The sequence below is a fragment of the Simochromis diagramma genome, unplaced genomic scaffold (assembly GCF_900408965.1).
Source record: "Simochromis diagramma unplaced genomic scaffold, fSimDia1.1 OVJJ01000603.1, whole genome shotgun sequence".
NCBI lineage: Eukaryota > Metazoa > Chordata > Actinopteri > Cichliformes > Cichlidae > Simochromis > Simochromis diagramma.
In genome coordinates, this window is record NW_024387414.1 from 20941190 (window position 1) to 20960804 (window position 19615).

Here is a 19615-nt window from a genome sequence, read left to right on the forward strand (position 1 = left end):
CACACTGCATTCACCTGATTTCATTTTTTGTCGTGATTTCTTTTGGCCTTGATAGCAGCAGAGTGAAAATTTGATCTCGTCATATCTCTACCTCGGACATATCTGAATGGAACTATGAATTAGGACTTTTCAAGCTTGAAGTATCTTTAGGTATTTGAGTGAGCTCCCATTTCACAACACAATCAAAACATCATGCAGATTTACATAATGAGATTCCTAGTTGATTTGTTTTTAATTCAATTCATAGTACCAGGGGTTTCTGTCTTTTTCATGACTGATGCAGCCCCTGGTGATTCATCTGGCACCCAACCCACTAACCTGAGCGCTTCCACATTATAAGCAGCTTTTGTCCTTATGCAAGTGGGAGCAGCCGACTACACCAACTTCACCGCTTTATGTGGCTCCCCAGAGACCCTCCCACAGTCGTGACTGAAATATTAATGTTCTTCATCTCCTTTCCCCAATGTAATTAACCCATACTTGTTGGGTTCATGTCCTGCTTTCTCTCAATCTGGGACACATAGCAGAGGTATGCTCTACCGCTGTCCCTTACTGGGAAGCTCATCATATCTCACAGTCCTTTGTCTCTTTATGCATGTGCAGGTGCCTTTCTCAATCACAGCGAAATACGTTTTGTGCCTCACACGTGAACTTTGTCATCAAAGTTTTTGATTACACGCCCTGTAACTGAGAATATGTTTTATGTCAGGGGTAAATATGTCGCTCGTCACTCATCTTCAGAAAAAAGTGACATCAGAAAACCAAGCTCAGGCCTGATTTGTGCGTGTATGTGTGTGTGTGACGTGTGTGTGTGTGTGCCTGTGTGTTTCCGTGTATGTGGCATGCATGCATGAGTGCGGATGTGTGTTCTCTCCTTCACCCCCCCAGCTCAAGTTTGACAGCGATGGAGTGTGTGTATGCTGCGAGCTACAGAAGCAAAGTTCGAGCTGCAACAGCCTGGGAGAGACGCTGAAGCTAAATCCACTGAGGGACTGCAATACGATACGTATACGTCTCAAGGTGTGTCTGTTTGTATATTGTGACTGGTATATTTTTTTAACATAAAAACATTCTGTATGACTGAACTACACTTTACATTTGTCTGGTAGTTGTTTGGCAAAAACCGTCATGGCCAGCTTTAACGACTCAGTGATGTCACATTTTTAGAGACATTTGGGAGGCCAGACTGAGACACAAATCCAAACAGCTGCCTTTTTTTAAAATGCCCATCATTTATTCATTTACTTGCCTTCTTGTGTTTTTGCAATCCAGAGCTGGAAATTGAGGTCTGATTGAACTGTGTCAGGGAGAACTCAGTTTGGATCCATAAACCACCTCCTGGTGCTTGTTTGTCACCTGCAAATGTTGTTTTTCATGATCTTTCCTCTCTATTTTTAGTCATGCTACGTCATGGCTCATGTGACGTCAGTATCATTCAGTGGAGAGCAACACTTTGATCCAGACTGAAAAACTGTTGGATGAAATTTTGGAAACGTTTTATAATATGGTCTGCATCTAAGAGTGTTTTCCCAATTAAATTAAATGGAACTTCAATGTACTTAATTTGAAATTACAATGTAATTACACGGTAAGGACAAAAGCCAGACTTGGCTCCATTAGTATAAAGTCACATAGGCCTGCAAATTGTTATGGTATTTATTTTTTCTCTGAGCTGGAAAGGAAGAATAGTCCTTATATAATTAATATTGGTAAAATAAAGGGACATTTGAATAATAGAACATCGCCATGCACATCAGGATAATGAAAATGTAAAACTTAAACTTACTTGCATTATAATATATGTCAGTTTTCATGTAAAATAACCAGAAGGTATGTGCCGCTCGAAATTACTCCAGAATAATCATATCCAGAATAATTTGTGTCTGCTAAAATACCCGAGGTTATGCAATACATAAAAATTACAGTACTTAAATGTACTTACAATATAATTGTTTCGTTGTTTCCTTTATTTTTGTTTTATTCTTCCTTTAACTTCATTCTAGTGAACCTACCTTTAAGTATTTGTGGATAACTAGGATTAACATACCCTGATATTCTTTTAATTACATCGGAGTGAGACCGTTAGATGCAGGTCATGCATATAAACTGTTACCAAAGTTTTGTACAGATATTAATAGTTCCAAGATTGGGAATGTTGCAGTTTTCAGTGAAACATCTCAACAACTTTGGTTAAATTGCTGAGCTTAATATTTTTAGGATGAATCTTCTTTTGTGTCTTTGACCGATGTTTTTGTTTGTGATCGAACAAACCTGCAGATATGGTTCCATAGTTAGAATTGTAGCTGGTCAACATGTTGGTTTTAGAGCTACATCCTCTGAGAGTCACCAGACTAACCTCAGGTTTCAGATTTCTTTTCTTACTGTAGCATTTTTGCCGTCAGGGAACAATACAAAACAATGCTGGGTTTCTTTCTCAGATTAATTGAGCAGAAAGCAGCAAAAGCCTTTGTCTTTCCCCAATAGGCAGACCTCTTAGTATGCAGCATGTATCTACTCTGGGCTGGCTCTAGTTTGCAAGAGTATGACCTCGGTAGATTATCTTGACTCGCAGCATAAGAGGGAATGATATATAATCTGTCCTACTGCGCCGTTATTGCATAACGACAATCATATCCATTCATTTTATATCCTTGATTGATTATAAAACATTGATAACCAAATAAAAGACTTCTCAGGATGAAGCATGCTTATGAAAAGAGGAAAGATCAACTACATTTGTCACTGTAATCATAACTCTTTGGAAGAGATGGAGAATTGGTGCTATAAACCTTTATTAAGTGCCAAAGAAGTCAGATGTATTGAGTTATGTCTGTGAGGAAGCTGTCACACACAGGTCCCCCAAGTCTCCGGCTATTTCAGATGGCTGTTAGACGACTGCTGACTCTAATGAACTCATATAGTGCCTCGATCACTAAACGACACAGTGTCCTGAATTATAAAAGCAGGTGGACTGAGTAAAATTGGTTTCTCATTCGCTTATTAGTTGTTGTTACTCAGCAGTAGCGTGTTTCTTAAAAAAAAAAACAAGAAAATTAAACCAGCCACCGTTGCTGCTAATGTCTGTCATTCGCTCTGTGCTGGCACATTAATTTCCACCCCATTTTTCTTTTCATTACTCTGCCCGGGGCTATAAATCATCAGTGAGGGGGAGTACTGAGGTAATTTGCGATTTCCTGTAAAGGGGCGGATGTGTAACCTTATTCACTAACCTGATTGACCTGGGGCAAGGTATCTTTCAGAGGTTAAATATCTGCTGAGCAGCCATGCTACACCCTTTACATGTTGGCGGCGTTATTAATTTTCTTTGCCGGGCAGGATTTATGGTGGCATCGTGAATGTTGTAGTCACAAGGGAAATCAAAGAAATGCATCTTCTCACATCTGTGTGGCAGATGCACTACCAAATTCGAAGTCACACAAAGCCATCGTAAATATTTCTTGATTCTTGCGCTGAGAAAAATCACTCAGTGCTGCAGTGCATGCAGTGGTTAGACACAGGTTTGTTTCCCTGTGCAGCTGTGTGCTACTGTAATCTCAGCTTTGTCTCAGGGTAGAGTCTTTACTATCAAAGCTGCACAGCAGGATACGTAGATGATCAACAGAGAACATCTGACAGTCAGCCAGCTCACAAAGAGTGTATCTATTACATGATGGTACTGAGTTGCACCTCTGCGCTCCCTGCAGGGGTACACAGTGGATTAATCTTTTTTAAAAAACAATGATGCTTTTAGCTAAGTGTTGCCAGCAATTTTTTTTGTGAGTGTTGCATTCAGCAGTGTTATCAAAAAATCAACAGAGTGATTTTGTATTTATTGTATTTGCTGCTTATTTTCTCTGTCTGCCTTGGCACCTTCTACATGTAAAACTCAGAAGGATAACATCTGCCAACAGCAAGGCAAGGCCATATTCCCAGACATATTCTCTATTTGTATTCTTGGTAAATAATGGTTTTAGACTCACAGTGAAAGACTTGTCTTGCTGGTATCTTTTGTTACCCTCTATGCAAGGTTCTTTAGAGCACAAAGAACAGACATCTTTGCTTTGCTTTGCCTGTATGGACAGCATAATAAAATATCTGTAAAGTGCACCATCTTCCTGGTGTTTGGAGTTAGGGATAGGTACTGTATTCCCTTTCATACTGATGCCAAATGTGAGTTTGTGTACCATCAGTATGCCCTTGAATGATAGGGGGATGAGTTTTAAACTTGTGAGCGTGTGTCATCTTCATACAGGTTTTCAGCCAGGAATCCATAAAAAAATGATTTTCTTCTTTTGCACTAACTCACACAATGGTAAAAACCAAAGTTTAGGAGTTCCTTATTGACTTATATGAGGCATATATTGTGATTTAAATATCACTGCAAACTTTCAGAAAATCCAATACAATGTGCAGTCATAATTGGATCCAAAGCAAATTGTTTTTCTGTCACACAAAGACTGAATAGCACTGCAGGGTTTCCCAGTTTTTGCTGTTCTGCCTTTTTCATTCACATTTTTATGAGTGCAAACCCACTTTTTTGTATTCACCTTGCACCATCATCTAAAATTTCAGTTAATGGCTTCTCTGCAAACTCCACTTCAGAGCTTTATCGGCTGCCACATCAATCATTGACTTTCTAATTCAATTGGCATTTGTGTTAGAGTTGTCGCTGCAAAAGGGTTTCTAATCCAACCTGACTACCTGCTTCTCACTGAAAATACTCATGAAACTGCACGTGTATTCTGCTGAAGTGAGCCCTGACGACAAGCTGCTCGCCAGCTTTCGACATATTGTTTTTGCTCTGAAACTCATCCAGTAATGGGAAGGCATCATTGCCCTAGCGAACTACAACAACCGTTTTCTGATCCATCCATCAGTTTTAAAAGAGAGGGTCTGAAGTCCTGCATTCAGGTCATGAAATCTGGATAAAAAAGTGTCAGCAAGGAGTCAGGCTATGTCTTTAGACTAGCTACACTGATGCAATAACAATGTTTATCTCAGGAGTCCCAGTTAAGAAGCACTGATCCAGGGAAAAAAAAGAAACTGGGAGCAGTGACAAAGGTTACATCTTCAGGTCATGAATAAAACTCTTCTTTTCTAAATATTTAACACTTTATGGGGCCAGAACATCGGCTGCTTTCAGTCACTGGAGTTTAAACTGCTGTAGCTCTTCCTAAAGGAGGTCCAGGATTTTCTTTCAGATCCCATGAAGAGCTTTTGTAGCCTGCCAAAAAGAGGTCAGAAAGACTTTTTAACAGAAACTCAGAGCCGGTTGAATAAAAGCCAGGTGCACCTTTGAAACGGATGTATTTTGGTCAGCCACAGGGAGCAGCTAATTGAGGTGTATGTTTAGTTTGTGTCTGGACAAGATCTTCACGGTTCGAGGGATAACAATTGAGGATCAGTGATGTGAAAAACCAATTAAGCCCTCTGCCACAGAAAGGTTGTGGCCAGATTAGGCAGTAGGACTGTATTTGTTCTATTATTACAATTATAATAATTATTATTGTAAGAGATTGAATGTGCACAGGGGAAAAAATGTTCTGATATCCTAGCTGAGCCTAGCTGTAGGGGCTTCAGAAATAAAGGACATCGGTCTTCTGATGTGCAATTTTTTATCTGATCCTCCCCCAAATATTTTTAGACATATTGCCTAGATAGAAAAAACAATGCAATTCAGTGTGCGAAATATTTGCCTTCACGTATCATTTCAGTAAGAGAAAATCCAAAAATCTACCCAGTAGAAGGGTTAGCACTATTGTGAAGTGTAAATGGGATAAAATATGCAAAAACAGTGGTATGTGAGCCATATTGTAAAAAAACGGATGTTCTTCACTCTGTTAATAATGAAAGCAGTAGTCAATGCACTCATAGAGCAATAATAGTCTTCTTTCACCAGTTCTGTTCTAATGGTCGGCTTGTGGTGATTATTCATGCTTAAAATGTCAGACAGGCTTGTGCTCCATCCAGACTTCCCTCCAACACAAAACATGTTTCAAAACTGTTATTTTCCAAGGGAAACATGTATTAGCTGCATTTTATAGTTGGCACTGCACAACCTAATTTTGGTTCCAACTGGCATCATTTCTGCTTTAAACTTCCAGCTCACACAGGCTTGATCTTTGGCAACTAGATGCTTTGCAATTGAGTGTGTTTGAAAAACAGTGGCAGGGCTGGTAATTCTGAACACTGAAGATGCTAAAATGATTTATTTTATGACACAAACTTTTAAAAGGAGTAGGCAAGTGACTATTGGTCTGTTCGAGTTGTCATCTTTTGTCATGCACCATGGGTTGTTGAGCTGGGGTTGTGAGTTTTTTGGATGTTTTGAGTTTTCTGTAAGTTCTTGATTTGCTTCTTTGGATTTCGAGATGTAGTGTATGTTCTACCTTTATATCTAGTTCTTTCAGTAAAATATTTCTTTTGTTTCCTTTGCAATATTTAGTTATCATCTGTTGTGATCCCCTTCTGTCTCCCTAGTCATGCTCCCATGTGCATGTGCTCTCTCTCTATTCCCTATACTGATGCCCTGTCAGTGTTAACACATTTTTATTCACAAAGCAGTAACAAAGTGTATAGCTGTTAAACTCGCCACACTTCCTCTAAACCTCCTTCAGTGTGGATGTTCTTATCATTTTGATCAAGGTTGTGGTTGGTCAAAACATATGTTTTTTCCTAATATATGATCTAGATGCATCAAATGTCCATCATATGAAGCAATCCAATCAACAATCTACAACATCAATGTTTTCCAAAGGAAGTTGCTGTCTTGCTTGTATTGGTGATCATCAGGAACATTTTACTGATGTACCATTGATAACAGGCCACTGAAGTGCATGCGCTAATCTATTCCAATAGCAAGTCTCAGTGTGCATTTCATTTTGAAAACTTTCAACAGATTTCACAAGTGATTTAAAGCTATTTCTGCGGTTCTGTTTTCACTGCATTCACTGAAATTTCACATGCACTTGGGGCAGCTGTGCTTCAGGTGTTAGAGCGACTTGTTCTTTATCACAGGCTTCTAAACTTCAGTGTACAGGCCTTCGTCACATGGCAGTGTGGGTGTGTTTATATGTGTTTTGTAGAAGCTTTAAATGTACTTGGAAAAATGCAGATAGAGTCTATTTTAAATAACTTGGTATCGAGTTGCAATAAGGACAAATAGCTTAAGTCTTCATATTTTTGTAGTTTTAAGGTTCATTATTATTATTATTATTATTGTTTCTAGCAGTGAGGAATTCAAGCCGCGCAAAATTGTATCGTCCCATTGGCAGATTTGTATTTATTTTATTTACTTTTTTAAGTCTAAGATCAATTTGATTGTATAAAAGATTATTTGGCTTATATCCATTAGGACATTATTTTTTTTGCATTGCATGACTTGATAAACCTCAGCAGGTGAGGCGGCCGTCCTCTCTGTGGGCCTAACACCAGTTGAGGTTTCTAATGTCACTGATAATTATGCGCCTCGTGAATCCAGTGAATAATCTGTGCGACAGGCTGGAAAACTACTTTGTATGGTAACTGGGGAGCTTCCTGTGTCCACAGAAAGTCCACAGCGAGTTTTAGCTCCCATCTCATTTCTTCTTGTCTTTAAGGAGTTCATATATTTTAGTTGAACACATTTGTTGAATGCACCTGTTAGTTGTGCCGGCAGCAGGGCAGTTTGGTATCGTTGTGTTCGTGTGTCTGTGCACCTGCATTCGTCCACAGGGGTTGACTTGGAAAACACAACTCCAGTTGTTTTTCCTCTGTGAATAAAGTTGAAATGTGAAGATTAAAGCTGCTGTTTCATGTCAAACAACTGCCACGGCTGCTGTTCCCTGCATAAAATTCCTTATGTAGATGAGTTGGTGAAGTCGTACTTAAGAATCGGTTTTAGCAACAAGGAAATGATTTCTCTTTTAGCACACAACATGGTGAGAAGTGTAAAGATGTTTAAGAGATGGTGCAAAAAGAGACAAACAAACAAACTTGGAAGAGTTGGTTGGATTTATGCAAAATGATGTAGCTGGCAATGGACAGATACAAGGATACTGAGGGTTACATCCTCTTGCAGTGAACAGGAGGTATGTCGTATCACAAGCAGAAAATGAAAGCTGATCAAGTTGTTTCACTAACTCATCTACGCAAGGTATTTTGTACACGGTGGCTGTTTAAAACTTTAATCACCACTTTTAGATTTTTTTTCTCAAAATTTTGACTTTATCCTAAAAATAATAAACAATCATAATAACAATAATGAACAAAAAAAACCCCTTCAATTCTTTTTATTTAACTTAATCTGCCCCTAATACTACCACACATCCACTCGTCTCTGCTTCCCCTTCCTCCTTTCCTTTTAACTGTCTTTTTTTTCATAATAATAATCCCGGGAAGTGAATCCGTCTATCAGATTAACCCTTTGGACTTTTCTTTAAAGGATTCTATTCAAGCACATGAGTGGACAGATCATGCTTCAGACTTCTTTTGTTCACATATGAAAAAGTGTATTTAGTTTATCTTATTTTGAATGAACATTACAAAGTGCTGTCGTCCTTTGTCCTTTCAGTGCATTGTGTGTGCCAGACAGTTGCTATTCCCTGAGCTAATTCTTAAACAGATGTTGTTCCCATGCCTTCTGGAAATTAATTCATGCAGCACCCGTATTACAGCTTTATTTGTTAAGACATACCAAAAGCTGATATTACTGGAAAAACTGAGCCACTTAAATATGGGAAATATGATCGTAATAGCCAATACGGATGATTTTCTTCCACATTTGTCTAAAAGAATAGCACAAACAGCAGCATAATGGGACTGCAGTCATATGAACTATTTTCTCTGATTCAAGATGCTGGTCTAGTATTTCACCAGCATGCACTTTATTTTGCTGACAGATTCAATACTGGTTTGTACCCTTGCTGTTCACTGCATTGGCAGAGTGAGTGTGTGTGTGTGTGTGTGTGTGTGTGCGTGTATCTACTGTAAGTTCATGCTTTACCCTGGATTTTAATGATCTTTAGAGTGTGTTTGCAACAATCCACAAAAATGCACGGGCGTTCTGTTTCTCTCTAAAGGTACTTAACCTTTTAAAAGTATTTCAAATGCATTAACACTCTAGTTTATTAGTGTTTGTATAGTTGTCTTACAGAACCAGGCTTCTCTTTCTGCAGTGCCACCCTGCTATGTGCCTAAACTTATCCTATCATAGCTTCTTTACCTTTAGACCTCCTTTTGTTCTTATATTCCCAACCTTTACTGTTCATAATACCAGCTATCTTTCTTTCCCATTTCCTCCTCCTCACTTTCCCTCCTACATGACTCTAATTCCTCTTATTTGTCACTCATATCCTTTTTGCTCTTATGTTTCTTGTTACTCTAACATCCTCCTCTTCTGCTCTCTCTTTCCTTTAGGAGCTGCTTTTCAGTGTATGTGCCCTTAACGTCATCTCCACCATTGTGTGTGCTCTAGCCACTGCAATGTGCTGTATGCAGATGGTCTCGACTGATGTGCTGCAGATGGTGAGTGTGATCGAAGTGCAGACGGCAACGGTAGCTGAATTAACTCTCTCTTCAGTGACCACCCTGCAGTTAAAAACATGCATTTTTTTCATGCTTTCATCAGGGCATGCGGCACATTGCTGCAGATTTGATCTGTTTAAGGATGGTAGGGACTGTTTTAATCAGAACTAACATGGTCAAAATCATCTGATTTGCACACCAAAAGCAGCAGTTATTTCATTCCTTTAAACACAACTTTTTTTTATATAGTGCTAAATCAGTACAGGAGGCACCTCAAAGGCGATTTATGGTGTAAGGTAAAGACCCTACCGAAAGATTAAAGGAGTCTCAATATTAAAACTGGTGCTTTCCCCTGTATGTGACATTTTACCGTGAACTTTGCAAGGTTTGAAGAAATTAGAAGTGTTATTGCAAAAAAATATGATCATAAAAATTGACTTTATGCAAACATGATATTATTTTATTTTGTTTTTTTAATCTATTTTATAAAATGTAACAAATAGCGAGACAAAGACACAAAATGTATTGATGAGTACCAATTAGCTCTCATATTTATTCTGATTAAACAAGGGAAATTAATAACAAAGGACATGAATACATTTATTATAGGCTGTTTGAATTATACAGCATTTAAGAATGTAAATGGAGGAGGAAAATCATTCACAGTTTGAATTAATGCCTTAAATCAGAGCACACCCTGCTTCAGTGCTCAGCATAATATGTCTGATGAGCAGACATAGATCTTCCTCAGACTTCTTTGTATGGAGAAGTGTAGATATAAATGCATTTTGGTGCTAATGCCTTTTGTTGCTACAGTCTAATAACAAATCAATCATGAATCAGTCAGGAGAATTTTAACCTTATTGTTGGTTCAGCTGAATATAAGACATCATACATGCCGTGCAGGAGTTAGATAACTATATGACAGTAGGAAATTATTCTGTTTGATAAGAGCAAACACTAAAGCAGGAAAGCCTCTGTAAATTAAAGTGGCTGCTGAACATCATGACTTCTAAGTATTGATTCACAGAGAAGCAAAGGACAACAAAAGCACTGTCTTATCTCCACCAGTCGAGTTTCCAAGAATGGCCTCGTTTCCCATTTGCTACAAAGGGTGTCAACCTTTTGTTTAGCTCAGTAAATTTAGCCGAGTCAATAGCAGCGGCGGCAGCCTGGAGATTAGAAAAGCAGGTTGACTGTGACTGGAAAGTTGTCCCACTTAGAAAAGGCTGAGTAAAGAGCCTTCGAAAAGAAGCTGGCCCCATGCACGGCACTTGCATCAGTTAGACCGTGTTCAGAGATCTGAATACATGTAAGTGACATACTGTGTTGTAAGCCACCGCCACTGTTCAAGGATGGTTGTTCACAGTGGTCATAGATGGCTTCTTTGACCATCTGTCTTCTCTGTCCAAAATGTGAACATTGGAATCTATTCACATTTTGGACATAGATCAATAGTCCTCTTAAGCGACAGCTCCTAGTAGGACTTAAATACCTGGGACTCTCCTCCATTTGGTCTTAGAACTGAAGAAGCTTCTCAGATGAGAAGTGAAACCTCTTCAAGAAACTTAAAGAAGTCCAGTTGCTTTTCTTTCCAAGCTTACTCTGACTGAGAACCTACAAAGACAACTTGATAATGCCTCTTTGTTTAAAATGTTGCTGCTTTCAGTTTATGCCACACAGAGCTCGAGCCCTGAACGCTGACTGTATGACCCCCCACGGAACAATCCTCCACCAAACGCTGGACTTTGATGAGTTTATTCCTCCCATTCCCCCACCGCCATACTACCCCCCAGAGTACACCTGTACCCCCTCAATGGATGGACAGAGGTGAGAAGCAAAGCAGTTTTGATAATCATCCCATTTTTAACTATAGATACTTTCAAAGTTCACATATTAAAAATGCAGTCTACAGTATTCACAACAGCTTACGTTTTCTTTGTAATTCATAATAAATACTACGTTATTAACCAAAAACTCAATGGTACTTAATCTGGGTTCATTTTTCTATGACACTTGACACTTAATGATCTAAAGCCACCACTTTACATCTTTGTGCAACTGTCAAAGAGTTACATAAAAGTTGCAGTGTAATCCAAAAAAGCATAACTCGTTACATTAAGTGGAACACAAACTACAAGTTAATGGCACTCATTTTAGGCTACAGACAAATGAGGAATATAGCTGTAAATATTATTTATTTTGAAGCATTGGGCATCCTCCCAGAGGGCAGCAATTCAAATTGGGTATCAAGTAGCTGTATGTTCTCTTTAAAAAGACATTAGGGATTATTTCTGAGGTTTTATTTATATTATATAATCTATTCAATGAAAAGAATTGCTCACGGTCATTATTTTGCAGTCTAGTCCTTATGCCTGACCATTTGCAGAGGAATATTTTGTTTGTTTAGCCATTTAAAACTGACATATGAATCATTCAAGCATAAAAAGGCACCTAACTCAAGGGATGAACCAGTGTTGTGTCTGCACAAAACAGACAACTTAGCAAAGAACCAATTTTAATTTGTATCTGTAGGCATTTTATGCTAGCAGTCTGTTGCAAAAACACAGAATTTGTTCCCAATTCTTTCGATAGGAAACCTAGTATAACACAGTTTGACAGCAATCAAATACTAGTTTTGCACAAACGGCTTCACAGAGAGCTATTAGAGAGAAACTTTATTAATCTATTAGCTAAAAATCAGCATATCTCAGCATGGTGTGGAGTGTATCCTTAAAAAATCTTTCTATAGCAGATGAACAGCATCTGAAAGTCATGTCCATAAGAAATGTCAAGAAGCCATTCTTAAGGAAGGGAAACGAGGAACAATCACTGAGCTGTACCAAATTACACAAAAAGTGGATTGAATACAGCAGGTCTTAAGTAGCGATGACTTCAAATGTATAATTTTTGGTTAAAATAAACATCAGTATTTATGGAGGAGGGCAGGAGAGAGATGCAGCAGTGAGTGTCTACAGCTATCTGTAAAACACAGCCAGTTGTATTGAGCTGTGTGTTGATGGAATTATGAACACAGCCCAGATCTCAACATTGTTGAAGTGTGGAATCTTCTTATGATCAAATGAAACAAAAGGCAGCCAACATCCAAAAAAGAGCTTTGAATGTCCTTCAAGAAGCCCGGAGAACTACGCATGAACACAACCACAAGAGATTACTAGAAACCTTCCTTAAGATAGTTCAAGCTGAGTTAAAGAACAAAGATGGCCATACCAAAAACTGACTTTGAAGCTCAGTGGAATTCCACAAACTTTGTCTTTGCTTCATACACCATATTTCACTTATGTTTGCACGTTTTAATAAACCACGGCACTTATTTCCCATTTTCCTATAAAAATAAAAATAAATTAGATGTGGCTCGACATACATTTCTTCTGGCTTTCAGTTTTTCACAGTAGCACCAACATTCAAGAGTCATTATCTTAAATATTTTTTTAAAATCCTACCTGTGCAGATCTGACTGTGAATCTAAGCGACACTGCACACCCATACATCATGGGAATTACAAGTTCATTGTAGTATAAATGCACACTTGAAACTAGAGAATAAGACCATAAACTCATCAGAAAAGTGTTCAGTGAGGCTGTAGATCAAGCCAGCTGAGGCAAAGTTTTTCCTGTACTCCTCTATAAAATCAAATGTTTTACAACCAAAGGATTTCCCCCTGCTGGTAAATAAAAAGAAAAACAGATTTGAGGCATTTCGACGTTGACTTTACATTTCAGGAAGGACCAGCTTTTATATACAGACTATGGGATTGTTCTGTATACTCTTGTGCCCCTTCATAAGCACCTATAATAACAAGTTTCACTTATTATTATAGGTGTGAGGTTTTCGGATGCGGAAAGGACACACATCAAAGCGATGCTGCTTAGTTTAGTAGACGCTAAAAGCATAATAACTAATGCATTTTCTTACTGGTATCGGTTTCTAGGTTAAAGACCATTTTCACATTAATATTTAACCTCTACTTCTGTAAATCTCACCAGGATTTCCTATGAGAAAGTAAATATACAGGTGCACGAAGCAGTGTTTGCATGGAAAAGGCAAACCCATCATATTAAGCAGCAACGGCAACATCTCTTCACGCGTGTTATTATCAACCACATTGAGCTCAGAGCATTTCTCTCCATTACGAAGCTGTGACCGCGGTACTCAGCTGCAATGGAAGATCATTTGACCCCCTCCCTCACCACCATCTCCATTTTCTAAGCCTTTGCAGAGAGAGCGGTGCTGTTGTGGCCATTTGGCAGGAAGCCTCATCTGTTTGTCAGTTATCCCATAAATATATACAAGGCAACGGAAGCATTTATAGCATCCATGCTCAGGGCCAGGGATGTGTCATGACATCATTATGCATTGAATGACTGGTGGAAACACTCAGGTTGTATTTCATGCTCTGCCACTTTAGAGGAGAATGGGGTTGTAATTAAAAGATATGACAGCACGCATGGCTGCTCATTCTTAATTGGTACCATATGAAACATAGTGCTGCACGCCGAATAATACAGCGCCGATATATATTGTTAGGACTGGAGTGTAGGAGACAAGAGGATCGCTTTCATCCATTCTTTCTTAAGGCTTTTATAGACAATACCATATGTTTGACTTGGATATTCACGCTGGCGGTGACAGTTTCTTAAACACAACACTGTGCGACTGTCTCAGAGCACTCTCTCTTTGTATTCCAAGTATCCGAGAATAGTTTTGTTGTTTATTTAATCATTCCTCGGCACATGTTTTCTGGTTGTCTTCCATTCGTTTGTCCATTTCAAGATCTAATGAACACCTTCCGGGAATTTCAGTTACACTTTGCTGGTCAAAGCTCATTGCCATTTCTTCTTCTTCCTCTTTCGACCGCTGCCTTTAGGGGTTGCCACACCAGATCATCGGCCTCCATTTCGCCCTGTTCCTACCATCCTCCTCTGTCACACCAACGGTCTGCATGTCCTCTTTCGCTACATCCACTGCGATCTCCAAAAACACATTTTCTCAAGTATTCATACTCTAATTGTGACAACATTTCACAGGAGTTTTCATTAGAATAAAAGTTTTAAATGATGAGCTGTTATATATCCAAAAGGTCAGAGGTCATAGTCTCTGTGACATCCTCTATAAACTCTTTTCTGCCCAGAGCAGTGGGATATTGTGTGGACATATTTCACAGCTGGTCAGTGTTCACATGCATACTGTATATTACCCTAAGACAAAGGTTTTAACTGCAGCTTTATCAGTCAGTGGACAATTATATTTATTAGGCATTCTTTGTATTTTATTATTTGGGTTGTTTGATTGACTCTTTGCTTTTCTGTCCCTTACAGAGGCTTGCATCTGGACTTTCCCCATTCTCCCTTCAGTGCCATATATGGGGTTCCTATCAACAGCCCAGGCACCCTGTACCCAACTGACCTGCCCCCTCCATATGAGTCTGTGGTGGGTCAAACACCTGCCAGCCAGGTGAGGAAAAACAACACCACATAGGTGCATTTTTATCTGAGGTTCACCAGATTCTAATTATTAATGAATTTTCAGTTTCGTGTTTTCTTTTAGTTGTGCATTCAGTAATGTGAAATGACTTCTTTGTAAAATGTAGTATTTTGGGAAGAGTCAATGTGACGGGTGTAAACTTTTATGCATTCGCTCTCAAAGCCAAGTGGATTTCAAGGTCAGTGGGAAGATTTTTAGATTAGATGTGTGTTTTTAAGGGTTACAGGCCTTAATAAAATGGTTAGGATTTAATTATGTGTCTACTGTTTTCCACTTCTAATTAATATTTGTTAGAAACATTTGAATGTCATGTCACGTGCAAAATTTAGAAGCCCAAAATCACAACAAATATGAGCTCAGTATCATCCAGCTCCCTCGACTGTCTGGGTGAAGTGATCAGAGCTTTTTTTTTTTTCTTTGCTGCGTCTCATTGTTCAGCGCTAAAAATAACTTGCTAATGTACGAGTAAATCCTTCTGTTATCTTCTCAACATCGTTTAATCACCCCTCACTTATTCTCTGTGCCATTACAGAGATTAAATCCGCAGTTCTCTTCATACCTATTTTTTTTTGTCTTTCAAAGAGGAATCAAAAGAAAGGTCTGCTCGCCTGAAATAGATAAGCTGTCAAAAAGTGACTACAGCCATGCAGCAAATGATTTGATGTGTGAGAAATCATCAGAATCTGATGGTTTCAGCATTGAGATGCCATGAGATCAAAAAAGTTATGTGAACCTATATGTATCATATAATGTACCTCAAAAAGGTCATTAGTGCTTCTAATTAAAGTTCCTATTCAGCTCAACATTATACTGTAATTTTCTGCACTGGTACCCCTGCTCTTTATAGTGACAAATTACTGGTAAGTGTGTTGTGGTCTTGCAGAGCCCTCTACAGACCAACCAGTGGTACTGAAGGTTAGGCGCCACGCAGCTGTTGTGCGATATAGCACACGTCAAATATCCATATTTATTGAGGAGTCCTGTTATGTTTACTAATAATTTCGTCTTCTCAGGTTACCATCAGCATAGAGCAACAGGCCACTGAGTCCAGTCTGTGTGAGAGAAATACTACCGCAGGTCTCAGCACTCAGGGTAAAGACAGTTTGAATATTCACAGTGCTATTTGTTCCTAAATATCTTTTTCCACTGGTGATCGTGCTAATGATGCATTTTTGCAGCCTCAGTGGACAGTGCCTCTCTCATGGTGTCAGAGGTGGCTGACCAGGACCAGACTTGCTCCTCAGAGGACTTGTGCTCCCTGGAGGTCCAGGGCTCTGACTCCTCTCCCTATGGCACGCTCCACACTGCCCCCACTGATGGAAGCTGCACCAGCCTGGAACTTTGTACACGTGATGCCTCACGTTGCCGCCGTGGCTTGACTAACACTGATGCTCGCCCTAGTGATACTGGATACAGTGAGTCCTCACACACGCAGGAGTCACTGGAGCGCTCACCTGACTGGTCCTCGGAAAACTTTAGCAATCTGGACCAAGAGGACTCAGCAGAGAACACACATCTATGTGATGAACTCAAGGCTTCAATGCACATATGCGACGAGCTGGCCTCAGCCAAGCATTTACCAGAGGAGCCACCTAAACCCACACCACACACCCTTATCAAAGCAAGAATGACAAGCCGGAAGCTCACACTACCGGTTACTATCCCCCCGCCACCTCAGCCTTGCTCCCCCACCTCTGTGGCTTCCTCTGGTGGAACTTCAGCTTTCAGCCCTTTGGCTGCTTCCCCTTCCCCTTCACCTCCTGCCAGGCCACGCGGCCCAAGGCTGTGTTTCAGTGTTTGGTCACCTTCCTCTGCATCACAACCCCCCTCTACCTCAGCCCAAAGTGGACACTCACCTTCAGAGAAGCCTCGGGTGCTCCGAGCAGCCAGGAGGTACCGCAAACTGGCACGCATTGTCCGTTCCACCAGTGACCCTATCTCGTGCTCCACTATGACAGGAAGTAAGTGCAGCAAATATGTTACCGTTTTACACTGTAAATGGCCTGTACACTGCAGCTTAATTAGTCCATCTAAGAATCATCATCAATCTTTCACTTCCAGATTCTCCAACATCATTATTTGCTGCATTTTTCTGGGTTTTACATTTAAAATACATTATTTTTTCCGCTTGTTTTTGTCCCCTGTCTACAGGAGAAAATTCTGGGTGCACCCCTGGAACTGATCCTGCTACTGAAGAGTTAGCTCATGCATCACCAGATCAGGGTAAGAGCGTATAAATGATGAATTCATGTGATAGTTAGGGAAACATCAGAAATTTGCACATCTGCTGCTATACAGCACTCTCTATTTTGTGAATCAATGTAACCTGGTTGGCTTACTATAATAAATGAAAATGCATTGTCAGAAAGAAGAAAATAGTGTTGTGTGTAAAGATGATTGCAGCTCATTTAAAACTGGCTTTGGCATTCTCTCAAATGCAATGCAGTCTTGTAAAAGCCATGTTTCTCAAGAAACTACAAGTGGCATTAGCTCTAATTTTAAGAACTGTGTGTGATTTAATGCGGGGGTTTTTTGGTTGTTTTTGTTTTATTTTTGCTGCTTTTTCCCCTCCTTAGAGCCAAGGGACAATTCAACAGAGGTAGTTGGAGGTAAACCCACACATATGTCTGCCAGGAAGCAGCAGAAAGAGGGCAAGAAAGTTGACATCCACCTTAAACCCAGATCGCTCCACACACACTCCTCCAACGAACGCCCACACTCCCTGGCTGACCTTAAGATGTACAAAGACACCAAAATACTAGTGGCTAAGTTCCTGGAGCACTCGAGCTGCAGTCTACCTCCTGAAGTCCAGCAAGTTGTCAACAACATCAAGTGTGTCATTAAATCGGATGAGAAACACATGGAGGAGGCCATCTTTAGTGCAAATGTCATAGATCAGGTAACCTGAATATATTATGGATAAAAACCTTTGATAGTTCAGTGCATTTTAGAAATCTGTATACCTTCTGGCTTTGGTCGTTAGTGGTGAAAAAAAAATCATTAAACTGGACCAGCTTAGCAGTGTTTTACAGGCTTTTTACACCAAAACCAAACATACAGGGATGAAAATCAGGAAGACATTTTGGATTGGCTCAATCAGCATTTTTCTATTTTGAACACAATATTATTATTATTATTATTGTTATTATTGTTATTATTGTTATTATTATTATTTTTATTATTATTATTGTGGTGAAAACATTTCAAATATTTCAAAATAATAATAATAATAAAGAGCATGTGCATTAAATTTGGAAAAGAAATTCCTATTAATCAAATGTATTTTCAGTACTGCTATTTCAAAGGGTTTATCAGTTTGAATCATGTGTTAAAAATAGTCATTTGTTATTGGATAAGTACCTCTGCATAATCTGTAACTTAGAAACATCTGGAGACTTCGAAAAGATACATAACTGAATTTCATCTGTATTGAAGAGATATGAAATGTCTCAAAATGCCTCTGTTATGTGTCTGTCACTGACTCTTGGTGGTTTTGTGCTCAAAGGTGATGACCCAGCGCATCATAGGCAGTCCCAGAAAGCGTGGGCATGAGGATCTTCATCTCCAGAGCTGCGGCGCTTTGAGTTCATCACCGTCCCCTTCCATGCGCCGTCCAAAACATCTCCCACAAACATCCACTGCCTGCACCAATCCACTGCGTTCCCCCTCCTCTGAACAAAGCCTTGAGTGCAGAGAAACTATTCTCTGACCACTCTCCTAACAAGGACTTGGGTCTAAACTCTGAGGGCATTCCAGGATGCTGGTGTTGCAGACATGCTGCCCTGGGAATCTGACGTCTGTGAAGCGCTTAAGAACTCTTTGGGTGTCGTGAGATCGTTTCTTGAACAATGTGACTGCAGCACAAAGCTACTGAAATGCCTTCATACTGTATTCCCTAGTGCCCTGTGAGACTGTGCCAAGTCATCAGCAGAAATGGTAGCAAACTCAGAATGAGCCTACCAGTGTCTGTAGTGGCTTATTTCTCATCAGAAAAACAAAAGAATGTTTCTCCCTCAGGGGATCTTTTCTACTCAGTTTCATCTCTTAAAAAAGACACAAATACGCAGCTGGTAAGTTTGGATCCGTGACTGAAAGACAAAGGAGATTGTGTAATCAGTATTCCTCTTGTCCTCATAAGAAACAGAGAAAATACATGTTTGTATTAAACTGTGAACTGAATTGACAGGACATTGTTTGCAGACTTTGTGGATTTGTTACTGATAGGGTGGTGACTATTTTGTGGTTCAAGAACATCACAGATGTGGATTATTTAACTTACCTCATTGTGTTACAATTCTTATCTGTGTTACAATAAAATATGCGTTTGTATTTTGTTGTTTGTGGGGGTTTTTTTCTGTCTTACTAGATTATTTATATTTGTCTGCAGGTATTCACATTTTGGCTTTGAAAAGGAGTGGCTAAAGTAATGAAAACACCAGGTAATGCAATTACCTGGCATGAATTGCAGTTTGGTGAAGCTGTTCCAGTTAGTGTTGTTTCATAACCAGTAATTCATTTTCCTTGAATGACTATTATTTGTTTATTTTTTTAACACCTGGAAAAATAACCAAAAGTACTTCCAGCAACTAGACCGAAGTTAGACAGT

The 19615-nt window shown here is 39.4% G+C and overlaps 1 protein-coding gene across 3 annotated transcripts in view; it reads left to right on the top strand.

Moving 5' to 3' along the window:
- The window catches only part of fam189a1 (family with sequence similarity 189 member A1), a 107102-nt gene extending 87764 nt beyond the window's left edge, over positions 1–19338 (top strand). Inside the window, exons 4-12 of one of the 3 annotated variants that reach the window (XM_040012014.1) lie at positions 856–1020; positions 9397–9504; positions 11174–11334; positions 14844–14979; positions 16023–16101; positions 16188–16970; positions 17161–17232; positions 17586–17908; positions 18515–19338. In XM_040012014.1, coding sequence (XP_039867948.1) covers positions 856–1020; positions 9397–9504; positions 11174–11334; positions 14844–14979; positions 16023–16101; positions 16188–16970; positions 17161–17232; positions 17586–17908; positions 18515–18718 — 2031 coding nt within the window. In that variant the 3' untranslated portion in view covers positions 18719–19338. The remainder of the gene's footprint in view (positions 1–855; positions 1021–9396; positions 9505–11173; positions 11335–14843; positions 14980–16022; positions 16102–16187; positions 16971–17160; positions 17233–17585; positions 17909–18514) is intronic. The other 2 variants (XM_040012015.1, XM_040012016.1) reach the window with 2 other exon arrangements.
- The last annotated feature ends 277 nt before the right edge of the window (positions 19339–19615 follow it).